Source organism: Coturnix japonica, chromosome 8, assembly GCF_054131305.1.
Source record: "Coturnix japonica strain WE chromosome 8, WE-NBRP24, whole genome shotgun sequence".
NCBI lineage: Eukaryota > Metazoa > Chordata > Aves > Galliformes > Phasianidae > Coturnix > Coturnix japonica.
In genome coordinates, this window is record NC_140670.1 from 19,928,695 (window position 1) to 19,951,365 (window position 22,671).

A 22,671-nucleotide genomic window follows, 5' to 3' on the forward strand; every position below is an offset into this window, starting at 1 on the left:
TGTCTGGAAATAATAGATATTGGTCAAGTAAAGTGTTTTGGTTTTGCTAATTAACTTCAATTAACTTTAAAAGGCTTGGTTAATAGGGATCTCGAAATAAAAGTTAGTGCTTTGCCTTCATGTACTGAAGCATTGCTTCAACATTAAATTGAATCACTTCAGATGGTGTACATTTCTAGGCTCAATTTCCACAGTCATCACTGATGTCTATTTTCACCAGGTGCTTTTGATTCCTTTATTTTTTTTTTTTTCTAGTAACTTACAGCTGAATTGTGCTCTGACTAATGCCTAGTACCGTCTTCATCAGAGTACAGCAAGATCAGCTGGTGGTGTGATTTGAGACTAGAATAGTACACAATTAACTCAAAAGCATGAGTATTTTTTTCATGTAAAAATATTCTTATGGCTTTTCTTATCCATGGGAATGAATTAAACCAGCGCGGGAGCATGTGACTTTGGGTTTTGGAAACTTTCTCTCTAGTCTTGGGGAAAGTTAATGAGCCTAATAGTGAATACCGGTTTTCCTGCTGTTCCTGTTTTCTTTATTCCTTTCTAAAGTTTAGATTTTTATTTATTTGGCTTTTCTTAACTATGCTTCTTCCTTATTTCACATTAACTCAATTGCTAACTCTTAGATTATAATTTTCTTTGCATCTTAAAACTATTCTTTCTTATGGTCTTTCTCTGCTGTGACAGTACTGAATTACCTAGAGACTCAAGAAACTGAAACACTTCAGTTTGATTATGAGAATGTTGAGGGTTAATGTAATGGAACCTGACAAAAATCACAAAGGTGGCAGATAAGGGGAATGTGGAACTGCTGTTCTTGTTCTACAAGGCTAGGACTGGAGGAACACTTGGGAAAACTTCTAATAGATCCACTTAAAACTGTCAAGGAGTGCTTCTGTTGTTCCTTTCTGGAGCTTCCTGCCACAGAAACTATGGGAAGTAGGTAAAGTAGGTATAATATCAATGGGTTCAAAAAGACAGCAGAGAAATGGTAAACAAAGTAATTCTAAGAAGGTATTAGAAGCAGGCAAGAGTGTGCCTCTTAACATTTTAAATTTTAAATACCAATGGAACAAGAGAAAACTATACAGTGACTAGTCAAAGACACTCTTTATAGAGTCACTGGAGAAAACATAATGTTCATCTGGGTGGATCAATGATCTTGGCCAGTAGAGCATTCCATGTCAGCTCTCACAGGTATTCTAACTGAGCTGTATGAGTTCTCTTGTTGTTTTAATATGCATTAGAAAATGAGTAGTTGATGAGAATGTTTTAGTCAATCCTTTATTTTCTGTAGCTTTTTCACTTGGTTTCATCTCACAGATGAATTGCAGAACACCTGCCTTACTAAAAATAATTCTCAGAAACCATTTATGCAATGCTGGTGTTTGTTTACATGGTTTGCTTTTATCACAGAAATTACACAATGTCCTTTTTTTGTGTTGGAACTTTCCGAGATAACAGTACAAACCCAAACTTATTCCCAGCATAAGAAGTGAGCAGAAAAGTGAAGGTAGTTTTCTTGTTGGTATGTGATATAGAATGTTCTGTTGCTTGGTTGTGTTGTTCTTGGTTTTCAGAGTGAATGTGAAATGAGCAAGATTAACTTTTAACAGGGTAACTTCCCTCATCCTTATTCCTTTTCTTCTCTTGCCTTGCATTACTGCACTGTAGATGTTTGTTCCACTTCCCTCCCAGGACTGTAGCCAGGGGCTTTTTGCTCAGACCTTCAGGGCTGTTTTCTGTGGATGTGCTTCAGTGTGTCATGCATCCTATAAACCACGTTATCTCTAGAGTTTTGTACCTCTTCATCTCATTTTAAGGCATTCTTATGCCAACAGTGGATTTTCTCTCCCTTGACTGGCAGATAAACGTTATCAAAATGCAAGCCTTCTAGTTCTTTTTCATCCATTTCATCTTGAGATGCAGTTAAAATTTCCTCATTCCAATTCGTTGCAACAGTGGATATCCTTAGCTGCAGACTTCCAGATTCCCGACAGCATTTTATTTACTTAATTGCATTGCATTAATTGGTGTTCGGGGAGTTTGTTTTGCTCATTTGTAAAAAGCTTAGAATTCCATTCTTTAATATACAATTTCATGTTTGTAAAGTGCACTTAACTGGTGGGATGGAGATGGGTTAACAGTATCAGGAAATTAAAAAAAAAACCACACAAGAACAGGTATTCCTTTGTGCTTGAATAGGTGCACCCTGGGATGTGGTGGTTCTGCAACTTGCAGAGGCTGGGAGAAATGGTGACCAGCACCATTGGTCATGCAAGGGAGGTGCACAACTGGCCTGGGCCTGCTTGCAGTTATCTGGTGCATGTGGTAAAATGTGTTCAGCACTTCTTAGAGTAGCCCTATATTATTTAGTGCTGTAACGTTCTATGAGGCATCTAGGAAACAGACACTTCTGTGTTAAATTTTGGGACCATTCAAGGAGCTGATTTTCTGTGCAAGAAGATGTTTGTTTTTGGTATAAGAAGCAGAGGAAGGAAGAGGCTTCATTTCTGCTGGGAGCTCCCCATCATTTTTACTCTTTTCTTGGAGCCAACTGAGAGAGAAATTAACTTTAGATAAATAACACTAATAATTTCATTGCCTGTGATAGTGCAGTTGTTTTCTTATTGGTTCCTAAATGTCTTAACTTCTTTATTTTTCTAAATAATTACTCAAACCAGAGGTGCTACAAAATTTACCCCATGAATCATTACTTCTGTTAATTCTGTTGTGCTCTGAACTTAGTTATAACCAAAATGGATATTTTTAAATTATCTGCAATTACACATCCATATTTTTCATCCTGTGTAAATGAAAAATGAAAGGGTACATTGACATCCCTTAGGTGTCTTGCTGAGTAACTCTTGGCTTTTTTTGGAAAAAGTAATTTTGAAACAATTCTTTATTAGAGGCCTTGAATTATTCTTCTTATGTAATTCCTCTAAGGAAACCATCAGGTAATTGCTTTTTTGTTGCCTGACTGCTGGGATAGGGAGGAGAGATGACACAGTTGTGTGTTTGCCAAGGCTGCATTTATTTAGGGCTTGAGGAAGGAACTGCATGTGCAGGATTTTACTGGCAGGACCCTGGGCTGCCAGGGTGACAGTTATGTGCTTGCTCAGCAGAGGGGCAGCCATGGAGGAGGTAGGGAAAGCTACCATACCAAAGTATGGTTGGACATCTCAGGACATGCATTTGTGGATGGAAATAAGCGTACAGGAAGAACAGGAAGGTAGGTGATGCTTGCAATATATGAAGTGGGTTAAGGGGGTCTTGAGAGAGTCGCACCTAAAGCTTGGACATGTAGGGCACGACCTGAAGATGCTGTGTGAAATGTGGAAGCAAGAGGAGGAAGGAAAGAAGAGGAGGGCAGGCAGTATTGCACTGAAAAGAGACAGAACAACTCTTCTACCTATTATCTAAGCTCACTTGCTGTTGAAAAACTCTTGTGTTATCCCTAGCCTTCACATTTGGTTTCCTTTGAAGACCATATATATATTTTGTTACATTGAATTCTGTATATGGAAGGCGCTGTTTTCCAGGTTATTTTCTGGTAATGTAAAATTTCAAATGATGCATATGCATTGATGCATATCTCATTGAAATGCTGTATTAATTTTGATTCTTATGAAGATGTTTCGCCAATCTGTTTCTATTACTCTGAACATTCTGGCTACTGAGTTCGTATGGTTTGGGTAGGATTTTATTATTTGCAGATGGCTAATTATTTAACTTGAAACATAATTGGGAAACATTGTCCACATGCTAATTAATTAAATGCTAAATGAATTATTTTAGTTAAGATTACTGTTGATAACATTTGTTACTCCTTAAAAACATAATCCTAAATTAATCACCTGTAGTACTGTAAGTTTTGTATGCCTGATTTTTTTGTTTTTATTAATCTTGACGTGTAGGAAACTTGCACAGCAGGTATGGGGGTTTTTGTTTTTCTTTTTTTTTCTTCCCTGGCTGTGTCATCTTCAAACTTTTTCTCTTGTCTTGGGTTGCTTGAATTTCACTTTGCACACTTTTCAATGCCTTTTCCTTCTTTGTGTTGGGAGGGGAAAAGAAGACTTAGAAGCTACATTTTCTTTGCTTTTGGAGCTAAATCTAATGACAGCTGTACCGACAATTTTCTTCTGTGTTTACATGCAGCCAGGAGCTATGGGCGGAGAAGAGGTAAAAGTATTTACTAAATGTTTTGTTTGCTGAATGGTGGGAGATATATTTAGTTCTCTTATGATAAGATAATGTTACCAGTTTTAACAGTATTTGGTTGATCAATTGCTTCTTATAAATCAATTTTGTATTCTTTGTTTGCGAAACATCTCCCTTTTAATATCAACATAAAGCAGTGATGATTTGAGCAGGTAACTCGATATATTGCTGTTACTACTGAACTGGAAAATGGGTAAATGTTAAGATTCTTTTTCATGACACATATTTATGAATTTAAATGTGCGGTGTTCCAAAAATGAAGACTGTTTTCAGATGTTTTTTGTAGAATTTTAATGCTTAGCAAACTTACTGAATTTCCTCAGGCATACTTCTTTTTCTTTGATGAAGATTGCAGTTAAGAACTGCATCAGAATACCCGATGTAGAACACTGTGAATACCAGTACTAGTAACTGTCCTCAGCGGTGAATATTGATAATCAAGAGAAGAAAAAAAATGAACATTTGAGAATGTTTTATCTGTATTTCATCATTTAAGCAGCTCTTACAAAAGTACAAAACGGGCTGAAAGCATTATACAGATGTTGTACAGTGCTGTGTTTAAGTTTATTCTGAGAGATTAAAAAATGTGGACAAGAGCAAACGTGCTGGTTACCAAGAAAGATACTAATGTACCTTATTTTTCTAATGTACTGTGTTGTAGTTGACACTGACTCTTTAACTGAGGAAATAATGGTGAAGATTGTGACATTTAACAGTTAGAATTGGACAGTGCCACCTATTTGAGGTGCTTTGGCATTACATTTCATTTTATCTCATTTTTTATGTATGTTCTGTGGTAGCTGTGTGTGACATTGCTTGGAAGGCCTTCTCTTTTTCATTGTGTAGAATTTGCATCAAATTTGGAGAAAAACCTAGTCATACAAGCTACCCGATAGCCTCTAAGTACCTTGCAGATTGCACTTACGTGTGGGTTAAAGTGGTAGGCTGTACTGATACTCTTTCTAACATAAAATTTGAGCTGATTTGATTCAAAGCTTGTGGTGTTTAGCTTTTAATTTATAGGTAAGTTAAACAGAATTGTGTTTTTAAAACTTAGATTTTTCCCCACAAACTTACCTTGTTATTCTTCCCTACTTCTAGAGATCAGTCCATTGTTAACAGATGTCTAAAACACGTTGATACTCCTCTTTGGTGCTCTCGTGGTACCTGAAACATAAAATACCTTACGCTCTGTATGCATGTGAGCATAGGATGGTGCTGAGTGTCTCTATATTGATTAAATGGCAGCAAAGTAGGAAGGGAGGTGGAATCATCTGGGTGCTTTGAACTTCCAGTAACTTGTGTTGACTTGTAGAAGCAACATATAAGTGATGTGGCAATTGTAATCCTGATACATACATGGTGGGCTGTAAAATTCAGTGTAGGCTTCTTTGTAGAAATTGTGGTGATGACAAAACAAGGCAAACAGGTTCGGTTCTGGATGTGCTGGACTTTCAGGATTGTTTTACTCAACTAAAATGCATGCTTCCCTCCATAATAATTGTCACTTATGTGAATTTGTTTTTTCTATGGTAACTAGTAGGTGTGAGTGTGCGTGTCTCTTGTCATCAGTGTTAGGGACTTTGTGACGTGCCCTACTCATACAATATTAACCTCTGTGATATCCCTGCTTTTTCAGTATATTGAATGGCATAATGTTGTTTTGAGCTTTTTTAACCTGAAGGTCCATGCAATTCTACAGTTGTCTGCTTAAAAAAGATGTGTTGTTTATCAAATGTTCTCATATTTATTGTTTTTACCATTTGCATTGCAGTAATAATATGCAGAGGACTCAGAGGCAAGTCTGTGCAGGGACTCATTTCATGTTTATTACACTGGAGTCTTTTAATTAGTCTTTCATTCTGTCACTGTGACTAAGCATTTTCAGTGGGAAGAGTGTTGTCAGAAATATATTGGGGGTTGGTGTAACCTATCAGCTTTCTACTCTAATGCTCCAACATGGTTTTTTTTTTCTGCTCTTCTTGCTTGTTCCCCCTTTCAGAAATGATGTGAACTTTGTAGCATCCTAAAAAGTCTGTGGTATGGGATTCCATAGTTTGGCTTTCTTTGAGTCTTGCCACATACTGATTGTGTATAACATACTTTGTTTCCACTCACTTGGAAGAGACAGTGAACAATTGTTCCCTACTCCATTTTCTCTCTGCCTTTTGTTATATTAAACATTTACTTCATACATTTAACTGTATACTTCACTATAAAGCTTTAGATCATCATCTCTTGTATTCGCTTAAGATGAGTATAGTGTCTGTGAACTGTCAAGCATCTCACCATCAGAGGGGGCATCTTGCTTTTTAAGCCACTATATATTTTGTTGGATTTCCATCAGAAATCAGGTCTCATTCAGCCTCCTCAGAGGACCTGCATTTCAGTTGAACTAAATATTAATTCATTTTATGTGTAAGCTTCCATCTTTTTTTCAGAAAGTATGTTTGTGGGAGGAAATAAAATATTACTTAGTCTGTAAATAATTTGATATTCTTACACATTTTTATTACCTGTACCTGTTATTATTCTCATTGATGTACTCTCTCTTCTGCTAAAATGCATGTATTCATATACGAGCCTGACCTCTCCATGCATTACCAGAATATTTATCAAGTCCTTTCTGGCTTATGCTTTAAAGCTGCCATTTCTGACAGCCAGCTGTGCTAGACTTTAAGAGCAGCATCTCTAAATCCTTCTCTGATTGTGGCATTTGCCCTGTTTCTATATTGGTGCTTGAAAGCACAGTAGGATTTTTAGCTCTGTGGATTTTTGCATTTGTGTTCTTTGCCAACATTCTGCTTTCAACGTGTTCTTCCTACATAAAAAATGAAGCCTGTGCTTTGTGTCAGTCAGAACATCTTTCCTGTTGGTTGTTTATCTCATTCCCTATTTGTAGATGTGCTGCTTCTTTTTGTAATGTAGCCTTTACTGTTCAAGACTATTACTGACATTTCAGTATATGCATTTTTTCTGACAAGTGTCAGTCTGCATGTCTTTGTTTTCCTCCTTGCCTCTGTCTTTTCTCCCTTTACTTTCCTGTGCTATTAACCCCCCCAAACATAGCTTCTTTGGGTCTTGCTGGAAGTCAATTTCAAGTGATCAATTATCTTGTAATTTAATTATTTTTCCTGCTATTTATATTCATAGTTAACCCCTCTATATAAACTGCTTGTATCAACTACTTTTAATTCTGTCCCTGGGAGCAATCCTACATGATATGAGGGTACAAGTAGTCCCAGTAGTCAGAGTTGAGATGAGGTTCCTATTTGTGCATCTTTCCATTTTACAGGATTTATTTTTCTAACTCAAGTATAGGAAATTAAATTCTAAAGCTACCGTGTTCTGCTGTGCTGCTTATGTACAGCTTTTATGTATTTTGAATATAATCTTCTACATTCTGGGTTAATAATTCTGTTCTTAAGATAAGGTGTGTATACTTCAGTAATAATAGCAACAAGTTATTTGGATCAGGTGATGACAATAATTTACTTATCATCAAATAACTGAATAGCAGTCATTTATGTTGTTTTCTGTTCATTCATTTACTGAAAGTGTTTTAACACTGAGTAACAATTTCACAGTCATAGCTAACAACTTTTTTTTTGAGTGCAAGTGTCTGTGTTTTATTTAATAAGCCTTTTAAAGATTTTTATCTTGTTAGCTAAGCTGTTTACTTTGCCTACACACTTAATATCCACTACTCAGAGCTTTTCTGTGTTTATTTTGCTGTGTGCCTTCACTCACTCGAGGAACCAATGCAGCCCTTGAGGTTAGGATACTGTAAAGCATTCTGAAGGAGGCCATCCTGCCCCGCAGTGCCATGGCTTCAGTGATCTGCATTTTAAAATCATTTCTTTGAGATCTGCTATCAAAGTTTTTTTTTAAATCAGTAAGGATTGGTTTGAAGTGTTCAGAGGTGCTTTCTATAGCTATGACAGTTTCTGCAGACAACTCGTTGGTTTCCATTTCCTTAGCCATTCACAAGAGTTTCTGCTTTAAAGTAAACCAAGTTTGTCTTCTAAGAGTAATACAGTTACAGATTTGAAAAATTAGAAGTGATACCAATGAACCTCATCTGAATAAATGTTCGTTTACCTAGCCTACTTAACAGAAATTATCTTAAAAGCAAAACAGTGTTTCAGAAAAAGAAATTGCAAGTTTTTACTGAAATAATTAATTGTCCGGGAAATAGCTTTAACTATAGATACTACAAAATCTGTTACAGGTCGGTCTTCACTCTTTCCTTTTGAAGATGGCTTCCTAGACGACAGTCACGGTGATCAGTCTTTATCGTCGGGTCTCAGCTCTCCAACACGCTGTCAGAATGGTGAAAGAGTGGAACGCTATTCTAGAAAGGTGTTTGTTGGAGGTCTTCCTCCTGACATTGATGAAGGTACTGTGAATAAGCTACACTGGTGAGATATGGGAATTGGCTATCACGTAGTTACTTAGAAAAAGACATTTTTATCATGGAAACAAATGTATTTTTCCAGGTATATCACTTGTAGCACTTGCGTCATTATTTAAGACATCCTCCTCACTTTGCCCAACACCTGAGAATTTCCATGATGTTCTTTTGTACTGCAGATTAGAGGAGATGAAGACAGAAGTGCCTGCGTAGCAGGTCTTTTAATCTGCACTAGCAGCATGTGTTCCCACGCATGTAAAATAGGAGAGCTGGAAAAAGGAAAAACAGTGGGTACTGTCAATCCTCTGCAGAATTTCCCTTTGAATAGACGAGGTTGATTTATGGACTTCATTAACGTAGTACTTATCAAAATAAATTGGGTTCCTTTCCAGCATATTAGTAGTGTTCTATTCACAAAAGTAGAGCGTTTAATATGGTTGGAACAGTAACCAGCTTAGTAGGGATGATCAGTTTTTTTTCCTCAGCCCATATTAGCTCTATGTGCATGCAACAAACGCATTCTGACTCAAATCAAAACATTACAATTTGGGGTGTATTTTTCATACTGTAGCAGGAATCCATCACTATGTAGCTTCAGTTGGCATACACAGGATATTTAAGGATGCTTTAAAGGGAGGAGTCTTTGAATCTCATCATCTGCTGGATCATCTGAGTCCCCGAATGCAAGCAGCAGCAGGCCAGCAGGTACACCTGGTGTGACCTCTGCTGGGACACTTAAAGAGCTGAAATACGTGCCCAGCCTGTCCTATGAGGAAGTAAGCAACATGGCTGCTTGGGAGCTATTACCCTCACACATCAGAGATTGACTCTAGTAACATCATCTTCCTTCAGCTCCTGATTTGTGTGTACTGTGTTTTGTGGCTCTTGTTGCTTGAAGAATTTAACATGCAGCTCATGGGGATCAGTAACTGGATGCATCTCAAAAAGCAACCAAAAATTTGGAAAACCACTGCTTTTTTTCTTCAAGCTTTCTGTCTGATGAGTTGTTGCTCTGATCTATTTAGCACTGCATTACTTATAACTCTAAATTACTACTTTCTTTAAAATGCATAAATCATTGAAAAGGTGTGCATAAATATTTTAGAAACCTTAACAAGTTTGAGGGGAAAAAAGAAATTTTTTTAAATGAAATTGTTCTATAGGATAGTTCAGGGACAGTTTCAGTAGTTTGCTCTATGGTGTTTTTAAACTGATACTTAAACAAAACGTGGTGATTCAGGGCAGATTTTCCAAGGGGACTGTGGAGGTGAAGTCCCTGCAGCCTGCTTTCTAGATCATGCTACAAGGAGTGGCCATGCAGACACGTAGCATCTCCATCAGTCCCCATGTGGCTGCATCTGACCCAGCATTGTGGCTATAATTAGACATAGACCACAGCTGAAGCATATTCACTTTTGATAGATCGTGTTTGCAGCAGGATTAAATGCAGACTTGTACTAGTGGAATGCAAAGTTCCTTTTTTAAGCAGCCACATATACTGCAGAACTGAAAGAACATTTAGGCATTATCAATGCACAACATTGTGGTTTTTGTTGTTCCTGATAGGTACAGAAAATAGACTTTTAAAATTGAAATGTTTACCTTACCACTGTCAAACTTCAGACTTTCTCTAAGGTGCCTCATTTGTTTTTTGTAGATGAGATCACTGCCAGCTTTCGTAGGTTTGGACCTCTTGTGGTGGACTGGCCTCACAAAGCTGAAAGCAAGTCATACTTTCCACCTAAAGGTAATTAGCTTAAAATATATTTATGCAGGCTGTTCTGGCAAAAGGAAATGATGTCTACAATATGGTAATCTATTAAAAAGAAAGGATTTGATTATCAGCGATGAATTTGCTCTTACAACATGTGCATTTCCAGCAGTTATCAAAATGGGATACTTGTACTTTAGCAAGCCTGGAGTCCTTAATTCAGTGTTTAATTTATACTAGGCTTAGTTTAGAAGGAAAGGTTTTGAAATTTCCTATTCCTGATTCTGTTGTGGTTTGCATGTTGTTGAAACAATAAGACTAATACTATAGGATTTCTCATGGCCAGAAGTAGTTGGTGAACTGTGTGTACAGCATTTTGCAGAGGTGCGTGAACCTACTTTGTGTGTGTGCTGACCCAGGAAGCTGTGATCCTGCTCAGAAACAAAATGTTTGCAGCAGAGTTTGCTGCTGCTGAGCTACAGCAATGAATTCTGCTAAGAGATGGAGTCTTCAGCTTGAACAGGTGTCAACACCATGATCACAGAGCTGCTAGGCCAGAATCGATTTGTTTCAGAGTGACTTAGTCTTAAGCAGGTGGGGCTATTTCACACCCATCAGCAAAATACTATGTCGACTTATTGGGGTTTATGGGAAAACTGGCTGGGAGAGTTGCTTGGTTAAACTCACTTGTTCTGACTGCACTGTATCCTCTACTGTGACTTTATTTTATACCATATAGTCTATGCTCAGACTATGCTGGGAGTTCATGTATGATCTAAAACTGTAGCATAAAATTAGGCACAAATTTCTGATCTATACAGAGTAAGATTTTCTGCTGTCACTGGATTTCAAAATTCTTAATTGTTCATTAAGTCACTGATTATTTTGGCAGAAGAGCAGGTTACTGAGTCACTGAACTTAGCTAATCCTGCAACATTTTCATAGGTATATTTTTGATTGTAACAGACAGGTAACAAACAGTTTCCATGGAAGCTTGAGTGCTGGAGACAGGCAGCTCTGTGACAAATGTCTGTTCTGTAAACAGCATTTGGGGCACTTGTTTTGAAATAGAACAACAACAAAACATACATGCTCTGTCTTTCCTGTCCCATTCTCACAACTCAGCCTTGCTGTCAGGAGTTTTTATGCAACATCTGTTCCTGAATTGATAAATACATAAATAAAGCATGCATTCTTAAGGACAGTTAGTAAAATATACCTTTTTTAAAAAAAAAAACAACAACAAACAAACAAAAAACAAAAAAAAAAAACTTTCACTGAGAAGTTTGAAGAACAGTAATAAAACAAGTTTCTCCTTGTCCTTAGTATCTCTTGGTCCTCTCTGCTGTAGTTTTAGTTCTCATTAATTCAGTAACTATATAAGGCAGGTCAACGTGGGACTTCCAATTATTGTTGAGTTTGTTCTGTATCTAACAGTGGACTAGTTATGCCTCAACAAACCTGTGGAAATGTGTTTGAGTAAGATCTGTTTTAGCAGAAGACAAGGGAATGTGGGCTTGCTTCTATTTCTGTCATGATTCTAATATAGGAAACAGCTTTCAAAGCCCCTGCCAGTTGCCCTGAATGTCTGTCTGAAAGTGCTAAACAACAGTCAATCCCAACTGTTCCAGGTTTATTTATAACTAACTTCTTAGTTATCAATCAGGACTGCAGCATTATGCATCCTGGATTCCTGTCTTTGAGATTCTCTTAAGAGTCTTACTAAGCTTGGTTGGTCAGATGTACATGACTTACTGTGATTCGATATTGGTGGCATCTGCATAAAAGACCAGCAGTCAGAAGGCCAAGTTTGAATGTATGTTGTATTTATTTTCAAATCTTCTGCATCTATTTTAAAGATAAAGAATACTCCTATTGCAAGGTTATTATGGAATCACTGGAAGAAGCTCCACAATAAAATGCCTCTGTTTCTGTTTTTCTATAGAAGCTTCTTTAGAATTTAAAATACAGTGTTTGTTTGTTTTAGCTTGTTTTAATTTAGGCTGTTTGTTATCTGGCTCTTATTTAAAAAACATGCAATGAAATGAAAAGAGACACTTGGAAGTTATGCTTTTGCACAACATTCAGTGACATTCAGCTGCCAAATACTCGTGATGTCACGTGCTTTCTCCTGTTTTTTCTACATCTTTTCTTCCATGTCACATTACTATCCTGTAGAATTTCTGACAGTTTCAGTGTGATTATTTCAGGTGGAAAATCTGTCCAAAATAAAAATAACAAAAAAGACAGACAGAGGGTGTCTGCTTTGTGCTAACAGCCTCAAAGGAGAGCAGCAACACTGGCCTGTGGGAATGCAGTGGGATGATGTGGAGGCTGATCTTTGTTCACACATTAATAAGACTGATCTCTGAGGCTTCTGCCACCTACCTGAAAGTGCCTGACTGGCAGTATTATTGAACCCTGCTCTTTCTGGAAATAGGCTGTCGCCTCCAGATGGACTTTAGTGGCCTTTTGATGGATAGACTTTTTTATTACCCCGTTATTTCTGTAGGTCAGGCCAAAGAACTGTGTCTAGACTTAGAACAAAAGTTGTTTTTTGTTTGCTTTGATAAGCATTCAATTACAGGCTTGGAGCAGATAGAATCATTCCATTGTGTTGGCATAGTCAGCTGAGTCACTGGGGCAGTTTCATCAGGGATTTCTGCCTTCATAGCTACATGCAGGTGATGTCACCCCTTACAGTTCTGAACATACTAAGATAGACTTTCAGCATCTATGTTAATTGTTCAAGAAAAATGCTGTGCCTCATTCATAACTGAATGAATTTGTGAAATGTGTACAACAGTGATGTGGTAGATTAATTCCATATATTTGCTTTATGTTAGCAGGACAATCTTGATATCCTTAGGACTGGCGAAAAAAAGGCCGCAGGAGCTATTAGCCATGACTAAGCTTATCAGGCATGAAATCTGAAAGATTAAAATAAAATTACAGCCTAATGACTTTTCCCCCTCCTCCCTTTATCTGGTGCTTTATCTGGTTAGTTTGGTGGGTAAGTCAGACCATAGATATGCAGCCAGTCTTGATCTGGCAAGCCATATTAGCTAATTTATTAGCTGGTGTGGTTGATTAGCTTAGGTGCAGTGTCACATAAGCTGCTTTCAGGGCTAACTGAGGTCCAGAAACATTCCCACAGCGCTGAGCTTGAACAAAGAATGTTTTCCTGGATCTTGGTACCCTGAGAATGGTGATGCCACTGGCCCTGGACAGCCATTCTTTGCTTAAACACACCAATAAAGTGCTAGACCTGGCAGACATAGACCAGTTTTATGTGACGTGCACTGAACTGCAGTCTCCAGCATGGTGAGTTACACAAGGCTTATTACAATCTGATTTTGGACCTGGGAGGTCAACAAAAGGCCTGTATTGTACTACTATGACACGCTGTTTACTATGTCATGCAGGTTTTTGCAGGTACTCTAGGTCTTTGTTACCCATACTGAGTCTTAGCTGACATGACAACACTGAGCATGTGTTTGAGAAAGAGCTCTGGCTTGATCAGTGGTTAAATTTTGGCTATTACCACAGCAAAACCAAAATTATGTGGCAGATCAAACAGCGCTTACAGGAAGCACCAGTGAGTTTGGTATTTGGATTGCCAAGAGAGCAGTGGTGGTACCCAGCTGTTTTGTCACTGAAAGCGTAGGTTATTGCACTTGAGCAAGAGAAGTTGCTAACAGCTGACAAGAGGCTGCTATTTCTAGTTGTGAGGATCTGAATTATTGCTCAACATTTCTTTTTATCTCTCCTTTGCATTGTAAAGCTTAGCACCGTGTTTTTATGTTGGTGTCATCTATGAGGTGAATTTAATGCTTTGCTTCTGAATAAGGCCAATTCATTACTGCTGCCTGAAAGGTCTTTGGATTATTTCCTTTGGCATCTGTTTGGATGCGTTAATAACAGAACTGGCAAAATTTACAAATGCCATGTGTTGGTCATGGTAAGCAGATGCCCAGTTCATAATGTGTTTACTTGGCTTTAAGCACAGAGTTTTGGGAACTGAATGTGGCTTGTGATGAAGTATTTTCTGAGTACCTTTGAGATGTTGAGAAATAATTCAATATGCACGTAAGTAAGTTATCAAATGTAGTTGCACATTTCCATGATGGTTTATTTCACTCTGGCAAAATCCAGGTTTTGTATGTGATTGAAATATGGAGGCTTTCCAGTTTATTTGCTGGTACGCTGAGTTAAGCAATGCTTATGCTAACTGCAGGCAATTTTTTTTCTTGCTTCTTTTATTAAGCAGATGGTGTCAACTGTTTCAAAAACATCCTCCTTTTAGTTGTTTTAACACATTGCTAGCTTTAAAACAAATTCTTTAGGGGAAAAAAAAAAAAGCTTTTACTGATCTATTTTTCTTTATAATAACTCTGATTTTTCTAGCACTTTCTGAAACATTTATGGCATTTTACAAGGGAAAAAGTTGTACTGCAACTTTTCTGTTTCTTTCCTTTTAAGAGGAAAGATGTTATAGAGCAAGAAATCGAGGTATAGCAATCTAGCGTCTAAGTATATTATACTGTTTCCACCAACCTGAGCCGCTCACACATCACGTGGTTCGCTCAGGAGGGCTGGAATGCATTTTCACTATTTGTCGTGACTACAAAGTATTGGTATGGGGAAGAAAATATGAGTTCTGATTGTGAATTCTCTTACGGATCATATATTTTAAAATTAAATGGGTAGTTAGCTAAAATTTAGTTATACTAAGTAAGTTTACGTAGCTAAACTGAAATTTTACATTGGATAATGGCTAAAAGATTTCTGAGCAGACTGAAAAATGGGTTCCTGGTGTCACTTCACAGTCCACCTAGGAAGGAAAATGCCACTGATTCTATTAGAATGACGGCCTGGTTGCAGTATCTAGCCAAAGCTCTTTCACGTGAATTTCTTCATTGCTGATTGCCCAGCGGCAGGTTCTGGTTGCAGTAGTAGTCAAATAGCTCTGTTCTCCAACCCAAAACCACCAGGATGGACTCTACCAGGGAAATCAATGCACACAATATCTCACTGTGGAAAAAATAACGTGGAAAGAAAAATGCAGGAGAGAGTGGAGGGGTCTGAAATTCCCCTGAGAGGAAATGGCATAATTGAGATTAATTTTTTTCCCTTAGTCACCCTGAACGCTCCATTTTTTTCATGTTACTTTTATTAAACAAACTGAAAAGGCCCAATGATATACTAAAAAGTGCTACTTCCTGCATAGTTTCTCCTCCAAGCTCATAGAAAGAAATACAAATGCGTGCTGCTTGCGGAGGACTGTGACAGTACTGAAGTGTCCATACTAAATATTCAGTGTGCAACTGTAATCACTTTCTGTGTCACCTCCATGAATTGTAGGAATCAGGTTATGGAAAATACCAGAAAGAGTGCAGAGTAAATATTTTTGCTAGTAATGTACCCCTTGTTCTTTCATATACACTTAGGATGAAGGTCACTCACCAACAAGTCACGTTAGGAAAGAGTTTTAATGACAAACTGCCAATGCTGAAGTGTGTGTCATGGTTCTATGCTTGTTAAACATCTGTTCTCTCCTGAAACAGCTCCAAAGGCAGCATTTCCCTTTCTCACATTGAATAGCTTTCAAAGCAGAAAGTGTGTGCATTTGTAAATCTTAATGTGCCAAGCTGCTATTTCTTCCAAAAACATCTTTGTGTAAATGTTACTGTTGTGTCAACTGCATGGCAGAGCGTGTGCGGAACACCAGTTCTCAACCTTTCCCAGCACATTAATGATGTAACGAGGGAGGAGAGACATTTGACATTGACACACAATCTTTATTTTTATCTAAAGCAAAGGTCAGTAAAGCCCTTCTTAATTAAGTCTCCCAGAAATAACCAGTGATCCTCCTTTGGGGCACACATACTTGTCAAAGATAGATTTTGGATCCTACAAAATTTTAGTTCACTAAGGGACTCTCAGTGTGGGGTTTCAGAAGGTTTTCTAGCCAGTACTTGAAAGCCTTCAGTGATTAAGACACTGAAACATTGAAGGCAGTGATAACAGAACAAAGAAGTTGGAAGTACCTGCTATGTGAGCATACAGGAAAAGGGTTTTTTTGTCAGTTGCGCCTAAGAAAGAAGCAGCCTGCTTTTGTCAAGTGGAAGCAGATAAATATTGGTCTCATTCTTGCAAACTGTGTCTAAGACCACATCAATTTTACTGACGGTCTTTTTTTTTTTTTCTTTTTCATAGTATTTTTCTCCCTTAAAATCTAAATTCTATTTTTCTGCCTTTTCTATTGTTTTATATATGGTTTAATCTGTGTTATGGGCTCCAGAACAACATCTATTTCTGGAATAGTGAGATTGAGGTCTCAATATTACAAGCTTGTGCTTTGCTAATAGCTTGAGCAGCGTCTTTTGCTACCAATAACGGAATCATCCAGTTCTTTCAAATGGCTGAGACAAGTTGGCGGGGATCACTGGGGGGACCCACACTGCAGTGCTGCGCTTTTTCTGAAAGCAGTAATTGAAAAATAACTTCTCCTCCTGCACCCGCTGGTAAGTTGTGATCGTTTCATGAATGACAAATCTGCGCTGCCTTAGAAATTCCTGTAAGCAGTATATTTATACTGCCCTGTTCCTAGAATCACTGTAGTGATGCTCACCGTTCTACCCCTACAGTAATTATACAGTAATGTAAAATCAGTGCTGTATCATCTGAAAACACACATCAACCATTTTTTCAAAGGCAACACCCCTACTTTTATTCTTATTCCAGTTAAGACTGGAAATAGGATTTCACCATGTGTTGGCTGTCGGGGCTCAGTAGCGGATCTGCTTCCCTCTGGTTTCAAACCTTGGAGCAGCAGAGCTGTTCTCTCTCAGATGTCCTACTGCTGCGTTTGGCAGCAAAACTGCTCTTAGATTGAGGATGTATGATGTACCTGGATAACACTGTCTCAGTATAATCACTGCTCTGTTACATCACAATGACTGCGCAGTTTTCATTTAATAAAGTGAAAATCATAGTGGTTTAGAGGATTTGGTAAATCCTGTGGTATTTTTTGTAAAAGGTACCACTCTGATCTCCCAGAAAAGTGCGTGCAAGTAGAAATGTGGAGAGAGAGATTTGTTCAGCCAATAGGACTTAGATGAGTTTTGGAAAAGCTTTCTGTCTTCAAGGTGCATATCATCAATACAGCCAACCAGAGCTTAGAAACAATCCCATGTGAGTGAACATTGAAACCAGTTATTATTAACCTGCAACTCACTGACACCAAAATTGACAAAATGGATTTCTTGTGATTAAACCTTGTGCTGAAGTGATGTTGTCAGCAATGGAAACCTTTTTGTTGAGGAAAACTGTTGACAGCATATCTTCTTCGGAAAGAACTCAAATGGCAGTAATTGCAATTCTGATGTTTCCAAATGGTCTTTATTTTAGCTAAACTGTACAAATGACATGAGAAGAGCCTTCCAAAAACACTTACTACAAAATTATTTCACAAAATGTGTAAGATTAGATTAGTTAAAATACCTTAAAATGCCAGCATAAAAAATATATTCTGAAAGCTGCAGGGAAGAGATCTTTCCTACTCTAAGCTGAAGTTGCTCGATTCTTTACGCTCTTCTGTCCAAAAGAGAACAAAAATTTTTCTTTCAGTAGTTTTTTAGTGAAGTGCTGAATGAGTCTGCGTGGTTTCCTCCAATAATGCTAATGAGGTTTCAGTAAAATGAACTGGAGAGATGTGGAATTTAATATGATCTAAAATATCCTCTGAATTAAAACTGTTATGGGCTTTCTCTTTATTTCTGCAGACTGGCTGCTCTGACTACTTGATATACTGCACATACACAATCTCCTTTATGTTGTCCACTTACACCACACCCCTGGATCTGTAGCTTTGGTGTTTTCAAGCTATTTGCAGATACCACAGCTAAAAACATTTGGATAGCAGACCAGGGGAAAACGCTAGCAGAAAATTCCACATGCAGCCCTTGAGCTATCAAATGCTCTAGCAGAGTGCTAGGATTCTGCAGGTATTTTTTTTTTCCTTAGTTCATTCTCATGGATAAATAATGGTGCCAGTTCTGTACATGTGCAGAAAAACAGAAGCAGAAGGGATGGTTTTCAGATATGGATGATCAGTGGTTTTAATTGCAAGAAACTTGTTAGGAAAATGCTTAAACAGTAATGATGTTTTTTCCTTTTGGATTACTGAGGATGAGATGTTCTGGCTGGATTAGGGTCAGTAGTGTGGAGTGACCCTGTAAGACAACAGAAGCTCTCCTCTAAGGTTTTGGCTTCCTCAGCAACATGGAGTGAAAGGTATCGGTCCTAGGGTAGATTCCTTAAGGTAATGACAGATGAGCATAGCCTGTTTGAACAGTTGCCTTTCCTGGTTTCCTCAGAACTATCAGGCCCAGCATCTGCACTCTGCCTTAAAAAGGATCTTGCAATTTCAGTTCCTCTACAGACAGGGTTACAAAGTCATGGTGAAGTGCAATCTGTGTGTCCACACATAGGACTGCTGGAATCACATGCAGTGACAATGTCTGGCTGGCTTCTTGGTCAGTGTAAATGACTTAGTCGGGTGCTGTCTTCTTGTTTGAAGGTCTTTGGGAGAAGCTCTCTGTATCAGCTCTGAGTGTTTTGTGCACCATAGCAGTAGGAAGTTTCCTTCTTTAAAAATGAAACTTAAGAAAAATATAATTTAAAAGGTACTACGTTGTATGATCCAATATCAAAAGTTTTTACTAAAAAGAACTGACTTCAGCTGAAGGGCAGTCTGGATGTTTGGGTCTCTGTCTTCTGCCATGAAAACTGCATGTCATCAATTCATTTTACCTCCTGCTGAGGTAAGGAATGGAAGGTGAAATCAAGTGGACCACTGACATATTAACATAGAAAAATTCTACGTAAATACTGAGGAGTAAAATCTGAAATTGTCTTATTGACAAACAAGGATAACTGGGCTTTCCCTCAGAGTTGAAGACTGGTTTCTTTTCAGCCATCTGCTCAGAGTTAAAGCAGCAGCAGCAGCCCCGAGCCTTGGGAAAGATGAAAAAGAGCTGCTTTCCCCAGCGCAGCAGTGGCTTAGTACTGCCCTTGCAAACTGAAATTTCACTTCTGAATTTAGTAGTGCTTGTTTTGTGTTGATGGATGCAAATGCCTGCTATTTCGTGCTGCCGACCCAGTAAACTTCTCAGAGATAGCTCTTGCCTCATCAAGAATTTAGTCTTTGTCATATAATTATGACTACTATCATAACTATAATAAAGTGAATTGTATGCTATAGCCTTTTTTTATACCCTTTGACTCTGATTTAGAGCTGCTTTGCTTTCTGAAGTTTTAAAATGGTGGTGACCTTTGAAAAAGGAAACAACTGTACAGATTTGCTCTTGCAGTGTTTTACACAGAAGTAGGATGCCACCAAAGGGGGCGCTTCAGTTCCCTGTCAGAATATTCGCTGTGAGTTTTTTAAAGGCGGGGGTGCATTTCAAAATATATTTTCTTCAGGAAGTGTGGGGAGAAGCATCTTTACTACAGGAAAGATTGAGATGCTATCTGGATATCAGTGAACTGTAAAGAAACTGTAGGTAACAATGACCAGCAAATCCTTTCTGCTTCTTGACATGTTTCAGAGGTAAAAGGACTCTGTAAATATCTACCTGTATTATTCACTGCATTCTTATTGAAATACTGTGTCTCCATTAAGCAGTGAAGAGGAAACACTAGGGCTCTTTTCCCTTGTCCTCAAGGAGCAAGTGGACTTGCTGTGGGTTTCGGTGTTGTTTTGTTTTTGTTTTTTGTTTTGCTTGTTTGTTTTAATTTACACTGAAGATCTGGAGAAAATATGGGAAAAACTTTCCATAATACTTCTGGCAGTGTAGGAAATCACTAATTTTTCTGTTTGGGGTGTGTTCAGATCACTTCTGGTGAAGGTGAAATGTTTACCTCCCACTGTTGCTAATCTCTGAGATATGGGCTGCTTAATAGTGAAACTGGGATTATGGAGACATGCAGTTCAATTCAGAGGTCACTGATCCCGAATCTGTTCTCATTGAACCCTTCTGTATGATCTGCTTGATACACATCTTGTCTTCCATTTAGCTGTGTAACCTTCATTTAATTACTATGCATATTCAGGGTTCATTTTTTTTCACAGCTGTGAACTGAGGATGTGGAGAACATACCTTTAATTAAAAGCAACCAAACAGCACTCCAAACTGTGACTTTAATGTGGCATGTAAAGAATTTCTTATTTACCGGATTACTCAGACTCAGTCCAGTACTCATGGAAAAAAACAACCTCCATAAACCAAATCGGAATCTGGCTGTAAGATGCTCAACTGTTCTAATTTCTTACCTTATATTTTTTTAGAGAAAGGGATCAGCTGACAGCGTCACACACTTCTATTTAAAATTAGACTGCCTAAAAGAAATCTGTGCAGCCTTGACTAATACATAATTTCACTCTTCTGCAGTAGCTAAGTGAGATTACAGTCATTTCTATTTTAAGGTTTCTTAAGTATTTAAAGCCTTTGATGTCGTCTTGAAAATCCAGTCATGTCACTGCAATGTTTCAGAGTCAGTCTGTGGGTTTTTTAACACCCTGGATTTTTTACTTTTCAAAAATGAGTTTCATTTGTAATAGTCCTTTCATCTTTGCATTTAGTGGTGTGCTTTATTCATGGTCAAAGCATCTTCCAGTAAGATTACTAGTGGTGACTTTGAGCAATGACCCTATGTCATCACATTAACTGATTTAGTGATTTAGTCCGTACTGATTCTAAATATTCCTTCACTGTGGGCTTTTAAAGCAAATCTATTCAAACGTTGTAGTACAGACAACTGCAATGCGATTTAAATACAAGCTTTTTAAAATCCAGAAAGAACAATGAAAAAGTGCTATTTATCTTCCATGAAAAAATTACATCCATTTAAAGCTACGTTTTGAGGCAGCTATCTCATCCATATAAAAATATTAAATTAGAATGTTAAATTTCTTTGCAAGTTTAAGTCCATATTATTTTTTCCTTAATAACATTATATATTGAAATATGTTCTGTAAGAGATCATAGGCAGATGATAGATTTTTATTGTCATGTTGATCTATAAAATGATCTATAAAAGATCAGAGAAGACAGCATCCCAACTTTCAACAGATGGAATGGAAGAAAACGTGCCTCAGAAGTAGTTCATCTTTTTTCAGGTATTTTTTTCATTGGGCACATAAGACAAATGTCTGAACATGCAAAGAGTGTTCTGACCTCCTATACAGGATGCAAACAGAGAGTCCTCCTCTTCATATTCGTCTATTGCGATCTCCTCACTGTCCAATGTTGGTGATACAAAACTGAGAGCATTTGAATACAAATATCTGATTTTTCCAAGTGGGCTGAATTTGGGCAGTCAGGTATGGAGGGAATCAACTGATGAAATGCAGACCTCTGCCATAGACGTTCAAATATTCTGTGATCTTGTATATGGCTCTTCATTATATATTTATATATAATATTATTATTATATATTACTTGTATTATATATTCTTTATTTGCGAAGTAGCTATGATTCTAATAGCCAGAAATAGGTCAATCTTCCCAGCTTTGTATTGGAAAATGGAGCTCATGGTTTATGCAACTGATATACTGCTGGTCTTAAGTACAAGAACAAGAACTTAAAACATTTATGGATAATTTCTTGTAGACACAAGTTGAGCATAAGGCGGTAAGCTTGTGTTGGTGTGAAGAGATGAAATGAACTCGCAGCTAATTGAAATCTCTGAGAAAAACATCTGACTGAATTCAGTCCCCTCTAGAGCTCATGAGTGAGATGTCTGCACAGCTACTGTTAGCTTCTTTCTGAAATAATCCTGTACCACGATGTACAAAGACTGTTCAAAAACCTGAGTGAAACCATCAACAAAAATCCCTACCATTTTTTAAGGAATTTGATTATGATGCACAGAGGAACGTGCTGAAGCACATGATGCTGAGGCATCTGAAGCAGCTTTCAGCATCTGCTAAATAATTCATGGTTTTGGATTAATATATTTTTTGTTTTAGAAACTAATGTTCGTATTGATTCTGCCTCAGCCACCGTCTTTGTAGAATAAGTTTCCTTAAAACCTTGCAGTCATTACAATTGATAATTCTAAATGTTAGAAGTTAACTGGCCAAGAAGCAGAGTTTTTTGGGGGGATGAGGCTCATCTCTCATTGCAGTAGAAATAGGGATAAAAATATTCAGTAAAACAGAACGCAGTATCTGAAGTAGATGTCAGTTTTAGCAGGTATATTTTCCCAGTTTTATTGTTTTCATAATGCAGTCAGAGTTCAGAG

At 37.7% G+C, this 22,671-nt stretch overlaps 1 protein-coding gene across 22 annotated transcripts in view; it reads left to right on the plus strand.

Annotated features, from left to right (window-relative positions):
- Positions 1 to 22,671, plus strand: part of CPEB3 (cytoplasmic polyadenylation element binding protein 3) — a 114,691-nt gene that overhangs the window by 77,099 nt on the left and 14,921 nt on the right. For 11 of the 22 annotated variants that reach the window (XR_014948689.1, XM_032445424.2, XM_085554543.1 and 8 more), the window contains 2 exons: positions 8,465 to 8,632; positions 10,305 to 10,394. Coding sequence is in view for 20 of the 22 variants with exons in the window: in XM_032445424.2 (XP_032301315.2) it covers positions 8,465 to 8,632; positions 10,305 to 10,394 (258 nt within the window). In the remaining 2 variants the exon portion in view is untranslated. Of the gene's footprint in view, positions 1 to 4,170; positions 4,195 to 8,464; positions 8,633 to 10,304; positions 10,395 to 22,671 lie in introns of those variants that run through there. The other 11 variants (XM_015866936.3, XM_015866938.3, XM_015866945.3 and 8 more) reach the window with 2 other exon arrangements.